This window comes from Ptychodera flava, chromosome 5 (assembly GCF_041260155.1).
Source record: "Ptychodera flava strain L36383 chromosome 5, AS_Pfla_20210202, whole genome shotgun sequence".
Lineage (NCBI taxonomy): Eukaryota > Metazoa > Hemichordata > Enteropneusta > Ptychoderidae > Ptychodera > Ptychodera flava.
In genome coordinates, this window is record NC_091932.1 from 39,256,081 (window position 1) to 39,271,287 (window position 15,207).

Here is a 15,207-nt window from a genome sequence, read left to right on the forward strand (position 1 = left end):
GTTCGATTGGCTGCATGACATTCTTTGATGTTCGTCAATAAACTTGATAAACCGTGAGCTAATGTCGTAGCGATGCCTGTCTGTCCGTCTGTTTACACGATAACTCAAAAACGCCTCAACGGATTCAAGTCAGATTTGGTAGACAGGTACCATATGCTACTGGAAAGAACTAATTAGCTTTTGGTCAGTATGGCTTGCATATTAATGAAGTTATGAAATATATTTTTTTCATATAATGGTTACCAATGGAGACAGTAATGACAGTGTCGATATATATCAAGAAATACTGCACAAAATTTCATGAAACTTTTCACAGATGACAATCTCAGAACATTGTGATGATACTGTGAGTGTAATGTCAATTATCAGCTCATCTGCATATTTAGTGAACTTTGTTATTAGTGATATAACTCCGAAATTTCTACACCAAATTTGATGATACCTGCTATAAATCTTGATAGTATAGATATCTAATTGTACTGAGAAGCATTGGGCAGAGTCAAGTTAATGAATATATCATTTGCATATTTTATGAAGTTTTGTGATTAATCGTATAACTCTAAAATGACTGCACCAAATTTGATGAAATCTGCTGCAGATACTGATCTAGACTCTCCACAGTCGCTGTGCCTTGTTTTGTGCGCGCCCACGATGGGCCTGCATTCGAAGACTACGCTGTGCAGCTGTGAGCACGCGCTGCCAGACACAGCGACTGTCCGTTTTTGCAAGGGTATGAATATTCATAAGGGTAGTGACCTCAAAAGAAACACCTATCTTACTGGGCGGAGAGAATATATACTAGTAGCCGGTAGACCTATATACGTTGTATGTTTTATTTTTCATTTGTCATTTTATTTGGCTATGCTACTTGTCATTTTTGTTTTGTTTAACGGGTGTGTGGAGTTCTATAAAGTACCCGGATCAGGCAGAAATCCGACCGGTCGCTTGCAAGAACGTCCAGACCCTGGGATTCGCGTCGCGTCTCTGAAGGGCGCGCGTGTTCCAACAGGGGAAACGCGAATCGCAGGGTCTCTGCCAGACTAATACTGATCCTACAGATATCTGACTGTGTTGTAAAGCATTTAGTAGTGTGAAGTTCATTAAGCCTAACTATACATTTTTGCCCCTGACAGTTATAAAGACATTTGTGCCCAAATATTTTTTTATTCTTAGTGTCCATTCTTTGTGTAAATACTGCCCATATTCTATTTTTAATTTCTTTCTGTATATTTTTGTTTTGACTGTTGTTATTGTACTGTTTGTTTGTCTTTGTATTGCTTATTTTCTCGGAGTCTGTTGTCTTTTAGCCCTTTGACCCGTCAAATAAGTAAATCAATAAATTACTGTGTAAAAAACCTGGATTACTGCGAAGACTCAGTAGCGCCGTCAGCTTCATTATGGAAATCACCCAGTTTGATGAATTTCAAACACTCGAAGTTAATTTGGTTTGGAAAAATATCAACTCACCCAGCATTAGGAAGAGCTACAAAGAGGTTTTGGAATATCGTTTAATTGAAGTCACCATTAAACTGGTACTTCCCCTATAAATGCCGATTTATCTTAAATCTATGCAAATGTGAAACAGCCACGCTACTCATCGGACCTGCCGTGTTTGGTCCCAGAATCCCATAATTTTGCCATGTTTCAGGCATTCATTGTCATGTAATCTTGCATATGATGTCTGTGAATATATAGCGACTAAACTTGAGTAAAAAATAAACTGAAAAAATGTTCCATCTTTGTCGGAGAATGCATATGTTTCATAATGTGTTCCATGTACGATCATTTGACCCCTATTTACATATGACACGAAAGTGTCCATCATCATTATTCAGATTTATCATACTGTCAAAGCGATGCTATGAAATTCAAAAACTCCCGCCCAGAGTATGCAAATAGATGCATCTTCCGTAATACCCCTATTGTGTGCCCACGGCCCTGTAACTTTCCAGCAAGTTTGGTCACGGAAAAACCATTTCTATTGTCAAGATAACAGAGATAACCAGTGTAATGCACACCGGGGCCATTTTTAAGAAAGACATTTGTCCCAGGAACTTCTGTTCACGTTTAACTGGCAAATGACAGTTTATTTCCTTCGGTCGATAGGTAAAATACATTTCAAAAAATTTGTAGGACATTTTGAAATTTGCATACCATTTTTATCTTATACATAAAATGTAGATTATAGGAACATAGATCTTGACGACTTCTTCGATCATCACGCTCTATTTCCATTGATTCCTTTTTTCTCTCCTTTAAAATATTGTCTTGGTTCACAGGAGCAGAACGAATATATCTATGACAACTTCTACGCGCGAAAGTAACTGATTCAATGCATAATGATCAGTAACGACTAAAAGAATGTATTCATTTACATCAAACAGAATGGTTACATCGCAGAACGCTTCTTCTGGATAGAAAGGTGAGCACATTTTAACCTTTTGAGTTCAGTACTTTTTAGTGCAACATTTTACCAATTTTATGAATTTTTCTGTATGTTTTGTTATAATTTTGGACCAAATAGATATCATATTGGCTACAGTTTTTTATCAACATTTTGGCAAAAATCTGAAAAAAATTGACTTGGTTATATATTATAAAGGCAACAGAAAGTGACTTTGGCGCTCACAGTGTTAATAGTAAAATCGGCAACATCTCCTAAAATATATTTGATGTTCGCCTATTCTTTTCTCCGTGTCGCAAAATATCCGTACAGTTGCAAAGTAGTCGTCATTAAATGCTGTATTGCCGTTCACAATTTTATTTTATTCTAATAAAATTACTGAAGACGCCTCCTCCTGGATGGAATTTTCATCTATTGATACATACATGTTTGGAGGCATTTAGAGAAAGTGAACGTTGAGCAACAATCTTTGATGTACGTTAACTTTACAGAAAACTGTAAGCAAAATCTTTAAAATTTTATTGAGATCAATGAACAATTTCTTCGATTGTGAAAATGTTCATCTTTAAACCAGACGGAGGTGTGTCTAAGTCAATTCATACTGTCTCTAGGGATTTATCAAACGTCCATAAACTCTGGAGTTTACGTGTGATATAGTTGAAACAGCAAAAAAGATCACGTTCTTGGCTTGACTGAGAGTTTCACGCCGTTAGGGGGTGACAGGAATCCAGTCTTTCCAAGCTTTGGAGGTATCTGATGAAGAGATTGAGAACAGTTCATCAAGCTCATTCAGCGTTAGAGTGCCTTCATAAATTAATGCAAAAGGAATAATAATACTCATATTACTAACAACACGCAAATTCATTGTCTTCAACATCGCCGACACCTTCATAAAAAAATCATTATCATCATCATCATCATCATCATCGTCATCATCATCAACGTCATCACCACCACCACCACCACCAACAACAACAACAACAACAACAACAACAACAACAACAACAACAACACTTTCTGCTGTTGTTACAGCCCATGATCATATCTTGGATGAAATGCTTTCTATTTTACAAAGCTATTTTACACAGCGATTCCATTGTCTTATTATTCGTACCTCAGTCTCAGCGCAAGGTTCAAAGGTGAAATTCTGGAAAATACGGACCAGGCCGATTTTAGCTTCCAACAAGGCAAATCTCATTCCGATACAGTTACGAGGACCAGCTCCAAATGGCAACCATGCGTAAGGATGACGTTTCTCTTTCTCTTCCTTAGAAAACCTGAAAGGTGTAGTGAATTTTTCATTGTGCTGTGGTGCGTGAAACTTTACGTGGACCACATACACGTGTGTATGGAGTATTGAAGTATGAACATGTATAAGGAATAAAATCACAGCCTTGCAGGCAGGGAGATAGACAAGCGTACGAAGAAAGAACATTTACTGTCTTGAACGATTACTTTGAAATCCAGTTTGAAAAATCTATGACATCGTGAACTTGAAAACAGCGGAAGACTCCCACGTTTACAACAATTTGGATACTGGCAGTGATATACGCTGTAAAGGTAACACAAGCCCTGGCCACCTACCTCTCTGGATCGAATTTCTCAGGTTCAGGGTAGACCTTCGGATCGTGATGAATTACATAGATTGGCACAGCAACAAACATTCCCTTCGGAATGTGAACTCCAGCAATTGTTACATCCTCGTTACACTCTCGATCAAATCTGTCAAGGGAAGATAACAAATCACTTTGACGTCAACTGCTGCGACTCATTCGACAAACACATATAACTAACATAAAGATGATATACTCTGTATCAGCTAACAAAATTGCTTATTTACCAAAGTTGGTCTATATACATATAGGATACGATTGATTTGAGAAACGGTGGTACGGAATTAATATCTTTGGGTTTTCTAAGTGTTTTAATGATTGACTATCGTCGCAGGCGATACGCAAATTGTTTTCAAGTCCAGGCTAAGGCCATCATTCATCGTCCAGATGATGATAATAATTAACTAGGGTAGTTGTGATGCAAGTGCTGCTGTTGATGATGGTGGTGGTGATGATGATGATGGTGGTGATGATGATGATGTATATCATTGTTGATGTTGTTGTTGTTGTTGTAACATGTCATTGCTGTTTTGTTAGTTCTAATGAACATGTTGAGACAGCTTGAATGTTAAAGCGAAGGGTCGACCTGTCTGAGGCTGCGCGACGACTTTCTCGTTGATAAACATTATCGAGCAAATGTGCAGCAAATGCAGCATTTGATGACTGTTCATAATTCACCGGTTTTGTAACTTTCAAATTCTGCAAGACTTTGCCTAATAAACTGTAGTAGCGTCCCTGCGTTTATATGAAGATACTCCTGCCGCCGTTCAGATCCCCGCCAGCCGCCATGTAAAATTGTGGATATACGCAAGGGATGTTGGGATATGTTGTGCATAGAAACAGATACATTGTATTGTCCCATGTACGCAGCCGCAGACAGAACACCCACCCTTTTAATAGTCAGATTGCAAACGTTACAAGAATCTCGACGAAAATGTTTGCTTTCACCTTATGGCAGGTGGGAACATCCTAAGGGTTTCACAAACAACCATATCCAGATATGACATCTTGGATACTGCTTCATACGTAACTTCGTCATAGTTTGCCATTACGTCATCGATTTCAGCGCACAATTTGTCTTGCACGTCGGGATTGGTTGCCATGGAGTAAGCAAGAAAACTCATCATGGTACTCGTTGTCTCGTAACCAGCCAAAAAGAATAACAGTGACTGCAAAAATAATAATGGCAAATTTGTAAACTTTTATTATGGTTTATGAGGAAAAATTATCATATTGTCACATTGCGATTATTTCCAGATCTTACAGATTTGTATACTTTACTTTCATAATGTTTCTTTTATTGTTTAGAGGACTCCAGGAGATTACAACCTCATTGGGGAATTTTTCCCGATTTGTAATTGTAAATGGGAAATTCTTCATTGTAAATAAATAATAAACAAACAAATAAATTAAACATCACATTTTACGTTGGGCGTTACAAAATTAGTTTTACGAAGCAGCAACTTCGAGTGAAAGAAACACTTATTCATGAGTTGTCAAATTTTTGGCTCCAAATACCTGGTGAATCGACTCAATTAAATGGTAAGTAGATGTGCAAGGATAGAAATGCGGAAGACATATTTTATGTAAACACTGTAGATACAATTCTAGTTAGATTCGAATGAAATATACAAAGAGAGAAAAAAATGTCATCAAAATAATATGCCAACTTTACCATGACGATAGTTCATAAAATTAAAACATAACTAATGGACGAAGTCACAATATGTAAAATTGGCAAATGTGTAAAATAGTAGCCGAGATCCCGCTTACAGTATTGCTACTTTTGTCCCCGGGAAATCTTCTGATGACAAAGAATTGTAACAAATGCAAATATTAAAATGCAATGTCACTTTCTTTCAGGCCTTATCTTTTTACGATACTTACCTGAGCCAGCACCTCATCGTTTGTAAAACCTTTATGGAAATCATCTGTGTCTGATTTTCCATCTCTCACAAGTCGAACTCCGTTCTCATCTTCTTCTGCTTCATTTTCTTTGATGTATTGATCATAAACTTCATGGGCGTCTAGCATTTGCTGCAGAAAGTCAATTCTCTGGAAAGGCAAGCGTACACGGCATTGATTGTGACGCTACAGTAGTGTACACAAAAAAGTGATGCAACAGCTCTTTATGTTATCATATCTAAGTTGTGCAATCGTCTTACATATCCTTCCTTGCCCGAAAATTTACAATATCTGTAATTTGACTTTGTAAGATATTTTAGATTATTGATAGTCCTGATCTGCAATCTTTGTCTATACTGGCAGCTTGTCAATGTTCGGTAAAGGTTATATTCGTCTATAACAAAAAATTTTAATCACGGGAGACAGTGACCTTACCTACCTTCTCTGAGGGATCTTGTTGTTTTCGTATCTCAATTGTGGTTTCAGTTAAATTCACGAAATAGTCCATTATTCTCTTGGGGAAAAAACCGATGTTCAGCCAATTTAATATTGGTGTTAGAAACGGGACAAAGACTGCAATCGGATAAGAAGAAATACAATACTACAATGATAGCGTCTTTTACGCGTCATCTTTGAACGGCATTCATGATTTGTTAGCGGTATTCTGGGCGCATCGATCATTAACGTTAAGGTTGAAGGCCTATGCGCATGCAAAGTGAAAGACTTAAACTTTTGCTTAAACTTTCCCTCAGCAATCTTTCAATCATTCTCGTTCAAAATAAAGAATGAAAATCGAGGGGCACCGTGCAAATTTTGGTACTAGAGAAACAAATTACCAAACATTAACTGATATTTGAAATTCAAAATGGCCTCCATCCCTGTGTTAACTTCACGGGGAAAATAAAATTTTCGATTTTCGGAAAACTAAGACGGTGAAATATTGTCTTACACCAATAGCTTCAAACTGAGCCCCCCTCCCACCACAAGTGGTAGATCAGAATATAACTGATAAAGTTTGAGAAGCCGTGTTTCTGTCCCCGAGGCGCATTCTACCTTAAAGTATAGTTCAATTTAACATTCGTTTTTGATTTCAGAGACACAACTTTGACTGTCATCGTGGTAAAACCGAATCATAAATTGATAAACGCATATATTTTTAACATTTCTATACCATCACTCATTCTATTGTCGATGTATATTGGTGTTATATTCCTACGCAACCAATAACACATCCATTCAACACATTCACACCTGCCGAATACGCACACATTAAGCCATATCTTATTTACGCATCACCAAAAGAGCACTTACAAACAATCAGAAACACAGGGCTGAAAAGCCCTGACCCAAACGCTTCCTTCACATGCTTGACAAATGGGTGGTCAGGTTGTTCTTGTGAGTTCACGTCAACACCAAAGCCGGCACTGCCGATGCTGTCGACCACATAACCACCAAAGACTCTGAAATAATTCAAAGACGTCAGGTAAGCAGTTTCAAAAGAGAGTTTCATTGCAAGTATGTAGAACAAAATTGTCTGAATCGTAATTATCAAGTTTTTATGCTATATATATTACATTACATTACATTACATTACATTACATTACATTACATTACATCATATTATATTATATTATATTATATTATATTATATTATATTATATTATATTATATTATATTATATTATATTATATTATATTATATTATATCATATCATATTATATCATATCATATCATATTATATTATATTATATTATATTATATTATATTATATTATATTATATTATATTATATTATATTATATTATATTATATTATATTATATTATATTATATAGCCAGAACATATCACAAGTTTCTGCAATGCAAAGGGGTTATTAAAAAGGGAAATACAGGTTTTATGATAATCGCACTTAACTCTAACCATTTCCCACAACTGTGCGCATAAAGTGCTAGTTTGGTAATGTAGAGGCAAGTCTTACACTTGCCGGGTGCACACGCACAGAAAACAGATATCAGCCGTGAAGAACTTCAGTGAACTTTTGAGTTAATGTCCATGTTTGGTTCTCATATTACTTGAACATTTCGTTCAGGTTTCCGCCAGACGAATTGCTTTTTAAAAATTGAAAGCACAAATTTCAACATTCCTATGCAATGTAACAACAGCGACAGGCTACTAAAACTACGGTTACACCGCCTGCTATCGCTCATGCGTTAATGATCAAAATCTTACAGTACAGATCAAGTCCCCAAGCCAAAAAAATAAAGACGATGTGGCCGAGGTCAGGACACCTTTTACGCCATATTTGGAGGCCCAATTGTCTCATGTTCGATATATGCGACATGTAATACTATTTTTTATACCATTATACAGGTCTTTGTCTTAAGGCACGAGGGCATCAGTTTGCTCCTTCTGCGATGAAAAAGTCACATTGCAAACTCTGTTGCTTTTTCTAAAATACACCGTAAGAAGAGGACTTACTCTTTACATTGTACTGTTTTTCCTTCTTTGCAGTGTTTGTCAAGAACTCGTAACATAGTGGTTGCAGCGCTGTTGACAATAGGAGTCATCTGTAAAGAAACAACATCGGGATTCATTAGTCTTTCGGGAATCAACTCTTCAACGGCGCAAACTGCTACATCAAGAGTGGATACTGAGCAAGTTTTGTCTCAAAGTTTAAAAATTCTCAGACTTCGCGGTATCACGCTTCATGATGGCCACGGTAAACAGGCAGTTACACGTCTAGACGTTCACGTGCGATGCCTGTGGCAATGATTTTAATCATACTCACAAAAGTATTTGACGTGTATTTTATAAACGAGGGTATTTGTAGTAGTCTAAAAGCGAAGGAATCTTTTTTTTTCTTTCATTGCTTTAGATATTTTTCTATGGGATACTTGTCTCGAGGGGCTCTAATTTCACAATGCGTTCTTCTTCTTTTTGTCACACTGTCTATAGTCTAATAAAGTATATATTAATTATCGTTAATCAATACTTATGGTTCACAAATCTTAAAGCAAATTCATAATATGAAATAGCTGTCATCTCCTAAGTTCTTCCTTAACACGGTGACATGGAACAGTGTCGCTCGGAATTCGAAACATTGTGCACTAGTAACAACAAACACGATTGGAACTAATTTGGGACAATTGGATCTTCATATTTTTCAAATTTCTCTAAAATGTTCGGTGTCTTATAGCAGAATGTTGCAATATTACAAATTACTCATAAAAACAAGTGTATAACTTAAAAAGGAAAGCAGATGAGCTTACATTTGCAGATTAAACAGACATTACTTCACCATCCATTATCCCAAATTAGTTCCAATCGTGTTAATAGTTAGTATCATTTGGAAGCTACATTAACTTCCAATGATTCGATCATGTTATTGACATTTGTTCTTTGCAGGCGATCTCTTTGGGGTAGTTATATGTGGTCTGCATGCTACCGAGGAAGCAAAAGATCTTGCGTACTGAAGATTGAGATGGCTTCAACTTGCATATAAATTGTTTTACAGTCACTTTTGATGCATTCTTTTCCTCTAACCGTAGACTTGATCTGAGTTTTGTTGCATTGAAGAGGGTATTCTCAGCTCACTACACTGGAAGAATGTTATCTGATATTTGTTGGGGCAAATAAAACATTGCGAAGACTCAAACTTACAATTCTCATTTTCGATCCGCTGAAAGCTGGTGTTAGAGTGTTTCTCTTGTCTTTCCACCGTTGATCAACAAGAACCGTCAGTCCGTGGTTGAAGGGTTTACTCTCGAGTGGCAAACGCTGTAAAATCAATAAAAGACATATTTGAACATATCAATCGCTGTCATAAAAATGGGCTAAATGTCCCTGAAGCTACTATCGATGGTACCGGGGACGTATAGCATAATACTAGATATAGTAAGAGCAGAGGTCCTTCGGCAATACAGTGTATTCTCATGGCAGAAGAACTGTTTCAGTGTGGGTCATACTTACGTAGCCCCCTATATACACAGACATTCATCAATAGCCAGCATAGGAAACTACCACCTATGCCTATAAAAATGGCAAAAATTGCCCGAAAATAGTAGATTTCATCATTATTTCAATGCATCATAAATACGATAACCCCTACAAGCTTGTGTATCAAATATCAAAGCTATCAGCTGAGCAGTTTTTGAGAGACAAATTTTTGACCAAAAATGGTTATATTGCCCAAAAATTACAAAATTGCAGATTTCATCATATTTTGAATATATCACATTTTGATCATCCCTATGAACCTGTATATCAAATATCAAAAGCTGTCAGACAAGCGGTTTTGGTGAATAAGGTTTTGACCAAAAATGACACAAATTTTCATATTTCTGCACCATTTCTACAAATCTTAAATAGCTAGAGACCTATATCCAAAATATCAAAGCTGTATAACATGCAGTCTGAAATAGAAGATTTTTAAAGATCTTTTGAACAAAAATGGCAATAATTGCCTTAAAAATACAAACTTGCATATTTCATCACACTTTGAACAAATCTAAGTAAGGTCATCCCTAGGGACCTGTATACTAAATATAAAACTGTCTGATCAGCGGTTATAAGGAAGAAGATTTTTACCAAAAACGGCCTTTTTGAGCTAATTTGCATATTTTTAACAATATCAAAAATTTAAAATGGGGTAGTTTGTCATAATCATATGTTTCACATACACAACAAATATCAAGTCTGTAAGTACTGCGGTTCTTCAGATATTTGAGTGGACGGACATCCTCACAAACGGCCATACATACATACATACATACATACATACATACATACATACATACAGACAGACAGACAGACAGACAGACAGACAGACAGACAGACAGACAGACAGACAGACTGACGACGGACGACGAACGGATACCCATCCAGATAGCTTCTATAGTCTATAGTAGCTAAAAATGGAAAATGGATATCTAGAGCTAGTATTCGACTTGAACGTGAAAAGACTTACACTTTTGCGTAAATTTTCCTCAAGCCATATTTCAACCATTCTCTTTTAAATCAAGAATCAAAATCGGGGTCATTGTTCAAATTGTGGTACTTGAGAAACAAATTAACCAAGATTTACCGATATTTTAAATTTTAAAATGGCCGTCATCCCTGTGTTAACGCTATGGAGAAAAATAAAAAATTTCGAATTTCCAAAAAGAAAACGTTTTCTTACGCGAAGAGCTTTAAAATGAACCCCCACAAGTGGTAGATCAGAAACGAATTGTCCGAATACCTGTACCCGAAGCGCATTCTACCTTACATAGGCCCTATATAAAACCGAGGCGCATTCTACCTTACGTAGGCCTTATATAAAACCTAAAAGTAACCTTTCATGTTTTGTAACAATCTCTGAACCAACTTCTGTTAACGATTAATTATCAATTTTAATGACGCAATCGTTCATTACGTTTCAGCCCCCGTGACAATGTCAACAGCGCATCAGAACCACTCTCACCCTACGAGTAGACTTTGTCTTTACTGTAATGTGTCTCCAACTTACGCGTCACTATTTCAACCACAGATAAATAGAGGACTGTCTTTCTATTTGTCTGTGTTTTAACATAAGCCTGCCATTTGTTTTGACGAACTCGGTTTTGTAACGTTTCTCTCATAAATTAGCTCGTGTAGAAAGTTACTCTGGCAAGACAGATAAAATCATCGCTTCACATCCACTGATTGATCGAACTGAAGTTGCTAGGCACTCACCCTTCTGTTGTAAAATGACGTGAAGTGTTTCACGCATATCTGTTTACACATCTCTGGATCAACCACTTCCAGCACAGGTTGACGACCTTCGTAAATCCTTTGTGAATGATCAACATTTAGAAAGGGTTAGTGTGGTTTACTTTCCAAGAATTATTCAAATGAGAAAACAGCATGACTGCAATTCAAGAAGACATGCAATCTGATTAAATCAGATGTACAGATGATCACGTTTCCACCTTTGCTTGTTCTTTGCTGTTACCGTTGGCTGATAGTAGCCTTACTCAGGTGCCACCAATATGTGAATTTCGTCAGTTTTAAAAAATCACCACAAGCCATGTTTCGAAGGCTGGTTTACTGATTTTACACACACTCCCTCACCCCCACACACAGACGTATATATATATATATAATATATATATATATATATATATATATATATATATATATATATATATATATATATATATATATATACTTGTTTAGTTCAAGATCAGCTGGAGTAGAGTGCTCAATACTAGAGTAGAGCTATATATATATATATATATATATATATATATATATATATATATATATATATATATATATATATATATATATATATATATATATTACACTGACCTAAAATTTTGAGGGGAAGTAGAGCTGTTCTTCAGTGCCCTCCCACTGGCAAATGCGGAAATACGCTCTCCACTGAATTTTGACGCCCACTGCCCTCCAGTATCTATGGTCCGCCCGCTACCCATTCCTCGCAACAGTTCAAGCTCCCCACTGCCCTCTCCCCACCACTGACACTACCGCCCATTTTTATTTAATAGATTGCATATATTTTTAAAGGGCAATAGCAAGCCAGCGTTAATTTTGGACTGAAACCTATTTTTCGGTACCAACTTCCAGAAATCTTCTCCCCGCCCACTGTAAAAAACTGAAATTTCTTCCCGCCCAATGTAAATATTGACTTTTTGCCTGCCCGCAGTTTTTAAATTTTCCCGCTCACTGAAAAAACTGCAAACGAACACCTTTTTGCACAAAGAGCTTCGTTGGCGACATGTACACCTGCAGACTGCTTACTACATTTGAAGAAGATCAGAGAAGATCACGTTCAATTCTGGCGCTTTGCAGAAGTCAATCAGGTTGTTCCAAACACGATTCGCGTATGAGTGTGAGGTGAAAAAGTTCGCAGTTTACGTTGGTTTATTTTGGCTGTACACGATCAGGGCAGATTTTGTGTGTTAATCTGCCGTTATTAATCAAACTTACCCGAAAACTTTGCCGTATTTCTTATACCACTCCATCTCCTTCGCTTGGAAACCCTACAAATATTACAAATTACAGGAGTGTAATGCTTTGACAGTTTACGATACGATATGTTTATCTCTCATTCACGCGGTAGAATATTCAAACAAATCTCATGGCAAATATGTTTTGAAACTGGAATTTGGACTCTCAATAAATACATCCAGTCGTGCACATGAAATAATAACGATTGCTATTACTCACTTCTGTATTTAGTCACTGAATTTCGAACTTTGTCCGTTCATGACGGGCCAGCTAGGTCGTTATAAGGCAATATCTAGACCACATAAGAATATCACGTTTCAAAGCGTACAGACTGACAACGACGGATAAATAGAGAGGATAGTAGACCTGCGTTCACGGTTCAGGGAGCTACGCTGATGTACTGATTATAGTTTATTGCTTAATATATTTATCAACTGATAGCTTGATTATTTGATAGCTCAACTGGTTGATTGATGTAGTTTTCCAAACTCACCGTGCCTAATTCAATGAAGTTTCCCACAAGAGGCCATGGAGCTGGACCAGGAATTCCCATATTTCGAAATGTGGAAAGTGGCCAAGTTGCGTATCTGGAACAGATGTTGCGGTTAGCAGATAGAGATGTCGACGGTAACATTTTGGCCTGTGGTTTGTCAAACTAATGTTTGCAGTGAAGCAATTATCTGAAAAGCTGTGCAAACCATAGGGCGAGGCGTTGACTCGGACGGCTTGACATCACCAAAATACGTATGCAGTAGTTCTTGTGATCGCATATGTTCCATGGCGACCAAAATAAAATCTTGAAACAAGGTGAAATACAGATCATTGAAGACAAATATCACTTATCATTCTCGACGAACCTAATTGTTTTGGCTGCGGTATAAGTTGCGTATCTTGAAGGGAGGCACTTTGGTCAAATAACGTGTTCGACTTCTTGGCATATATCCATGAGACGCTACTTCATGAAAAACTACCGCAACATCATTGCTCCTGGCTAAACTAAAACTGCCCTGGAATGACAATAGCCTTTTGCGATGAATGACGACCGTTCCCGTTGAGCATTCGATTTCCCAATCTGATCTTTGTACCTCTTTCAAAATAATGGCTCACACTGAGTCATCACTTTATCTCATTTCTGCCCTATTGAAAGCCGGCATGACCTTAAAACCCTCAAACATACAATAGATGCGAGTGTTTAATTTGGAGCAAAAGTTCGGATTTACCACTCTTGATGTGACAAGCAAAGTTCACATAGATAAAACATACCATGATTTGACATATACTTTGAGACAAAGATGAAATACGACTTTGAATTCTGGCTTCTTGTCAATTTAAATGGATGCGCTCGAAAAATGAAGGAGTGATTTCTTAGTTTTCAATGTAAAGTGAAGTTTTAGTCTACATACTACTTTCTTGAAATCTATAGTTAATAGGGTTCCTAGAGTTTCAACAGCAATGCAATAGTTGTATTAAAGTGAGTCCTCGGCTTACACAAGTCAAATTGTCCATTGTACCATTGTAGATATTGATGACCTTGCCACAGTCAAAGCACTCACTAAAGAAAATACTCGGTCACCGTCTTTACTTTCTCACACTTGCTTCTTGCTTCAGTACTGTAGCTCCACGTTTTGCCTGGGTATTTGGGTCGGACGTAAAACTCTAGTTTTGCCTTCCGACACAAATACCCAGGCAAAACCTCGAGCTACAGCACTGCAGCTTATGCTCATTTGCTTCCTGAAGACAATGTACGGTACTGCAAGGTTACGATAAAGAGTAACCTTTGATATTGCCAATACTTACAAGTAAAACAGGACAAATGCTATCACAGAAAGTAGAATCCATGCCGATATTTCGAAGCCAAAGAACTCCATGATTTCGCCGATTTTACCGCCAGATGCAATGCTGATCTGCGTCAATGGTGCTCACGTAGATGTCAAGCCGTCCTGTTTTTCGCTGACCTGGTTGTCCTCATTTATACATAAATAAAAGATGCGTGCGCATCGTATCGAGGTCACTCAAAGTTTGCCTGTGCAAAATCCAGACTATGAGTCATCATGAACAAGATAAGAGGTGAATACTTTGACTACGGAGCCTATACAATGAACTATTCTCCATTGTTGGAACATGAATATTTCATGAGGTAAGAAAATGTTGCGAAACACAAAAATGCAGACGTTCTAACGATAGATTTGCTTTGCAAAAGAAACATATTTTATAGAAGCAGCGTATCAGCCTGCATCGAAATAATATATGGTGTTTTAATAATAATATGGTGTTTTACATGTAAAGTTTGTATTCA

General features: G+C 37.0%; 1 protein-coding gene across 1 annotated transcript; it reads right to left on the bottom strand.

Moving 5' to 3' along the window:
* Positions 1–2,055: 2,055 nt before the first annotated feature.
* Positions 2,056–14,932, bottom strand: LOC139133895 (cytochrome P450 3A8-like). The gene is made up of 13 exons (XM_070700670.1): positions 14,709–14,932; positions 13,405–13,498; positions 12,891–12,943; positions 11,634–11,730; positions 9,582–9,698; positions 8,400–8,488; positions 7,234–7,382; positions 6,362–6,495; positions 5,905–6,072; positions 4,966–5,186; positions 3,989–4,126; positions 3,519–3,681; positions 2,056–3,157 (listed from the first exon to the last, which is right to left on the bottom strand). Exons 1-13 carry the CDS (start codon positions 14,777–14,779, stop codon positions 3,080–3,082), a joined length of 1,572 nt encoding a protein of 523 aa, XP_070556771.1. The 5' UTR covers positions 14,780–14,932; the 3' UTR covers positions 2,056–3,079.
* Positions 14,933–15,207: the final 275 nt, after the last annotated feature.

Excerpts from the sequence above, each read along its gene's own strand:
- LOC139133895 (XM_070700670.1), bottom strand. The coding sequence starts at position 14,779 with ATGGAGTTCTTTGGCTTCGAAATATCGGCATGGATTCTACTTTCTGTG. Across the intron at positions 11,731-12,890 it reads AAATACGGCAAAGTTTTCGG|GATTTACGAAGGTCGTCAAC; the intron begins GTAAGTTTGATT and ends TCATTCACAAAG. Across the intron at positions 9,699-11,633 it reads CGTCATTTTACAACAGAAGG|CGTTTGCCACTCGAGAGTAA; the intron begins GTGAGTGCCTAG and ends TTGATTTTACAG.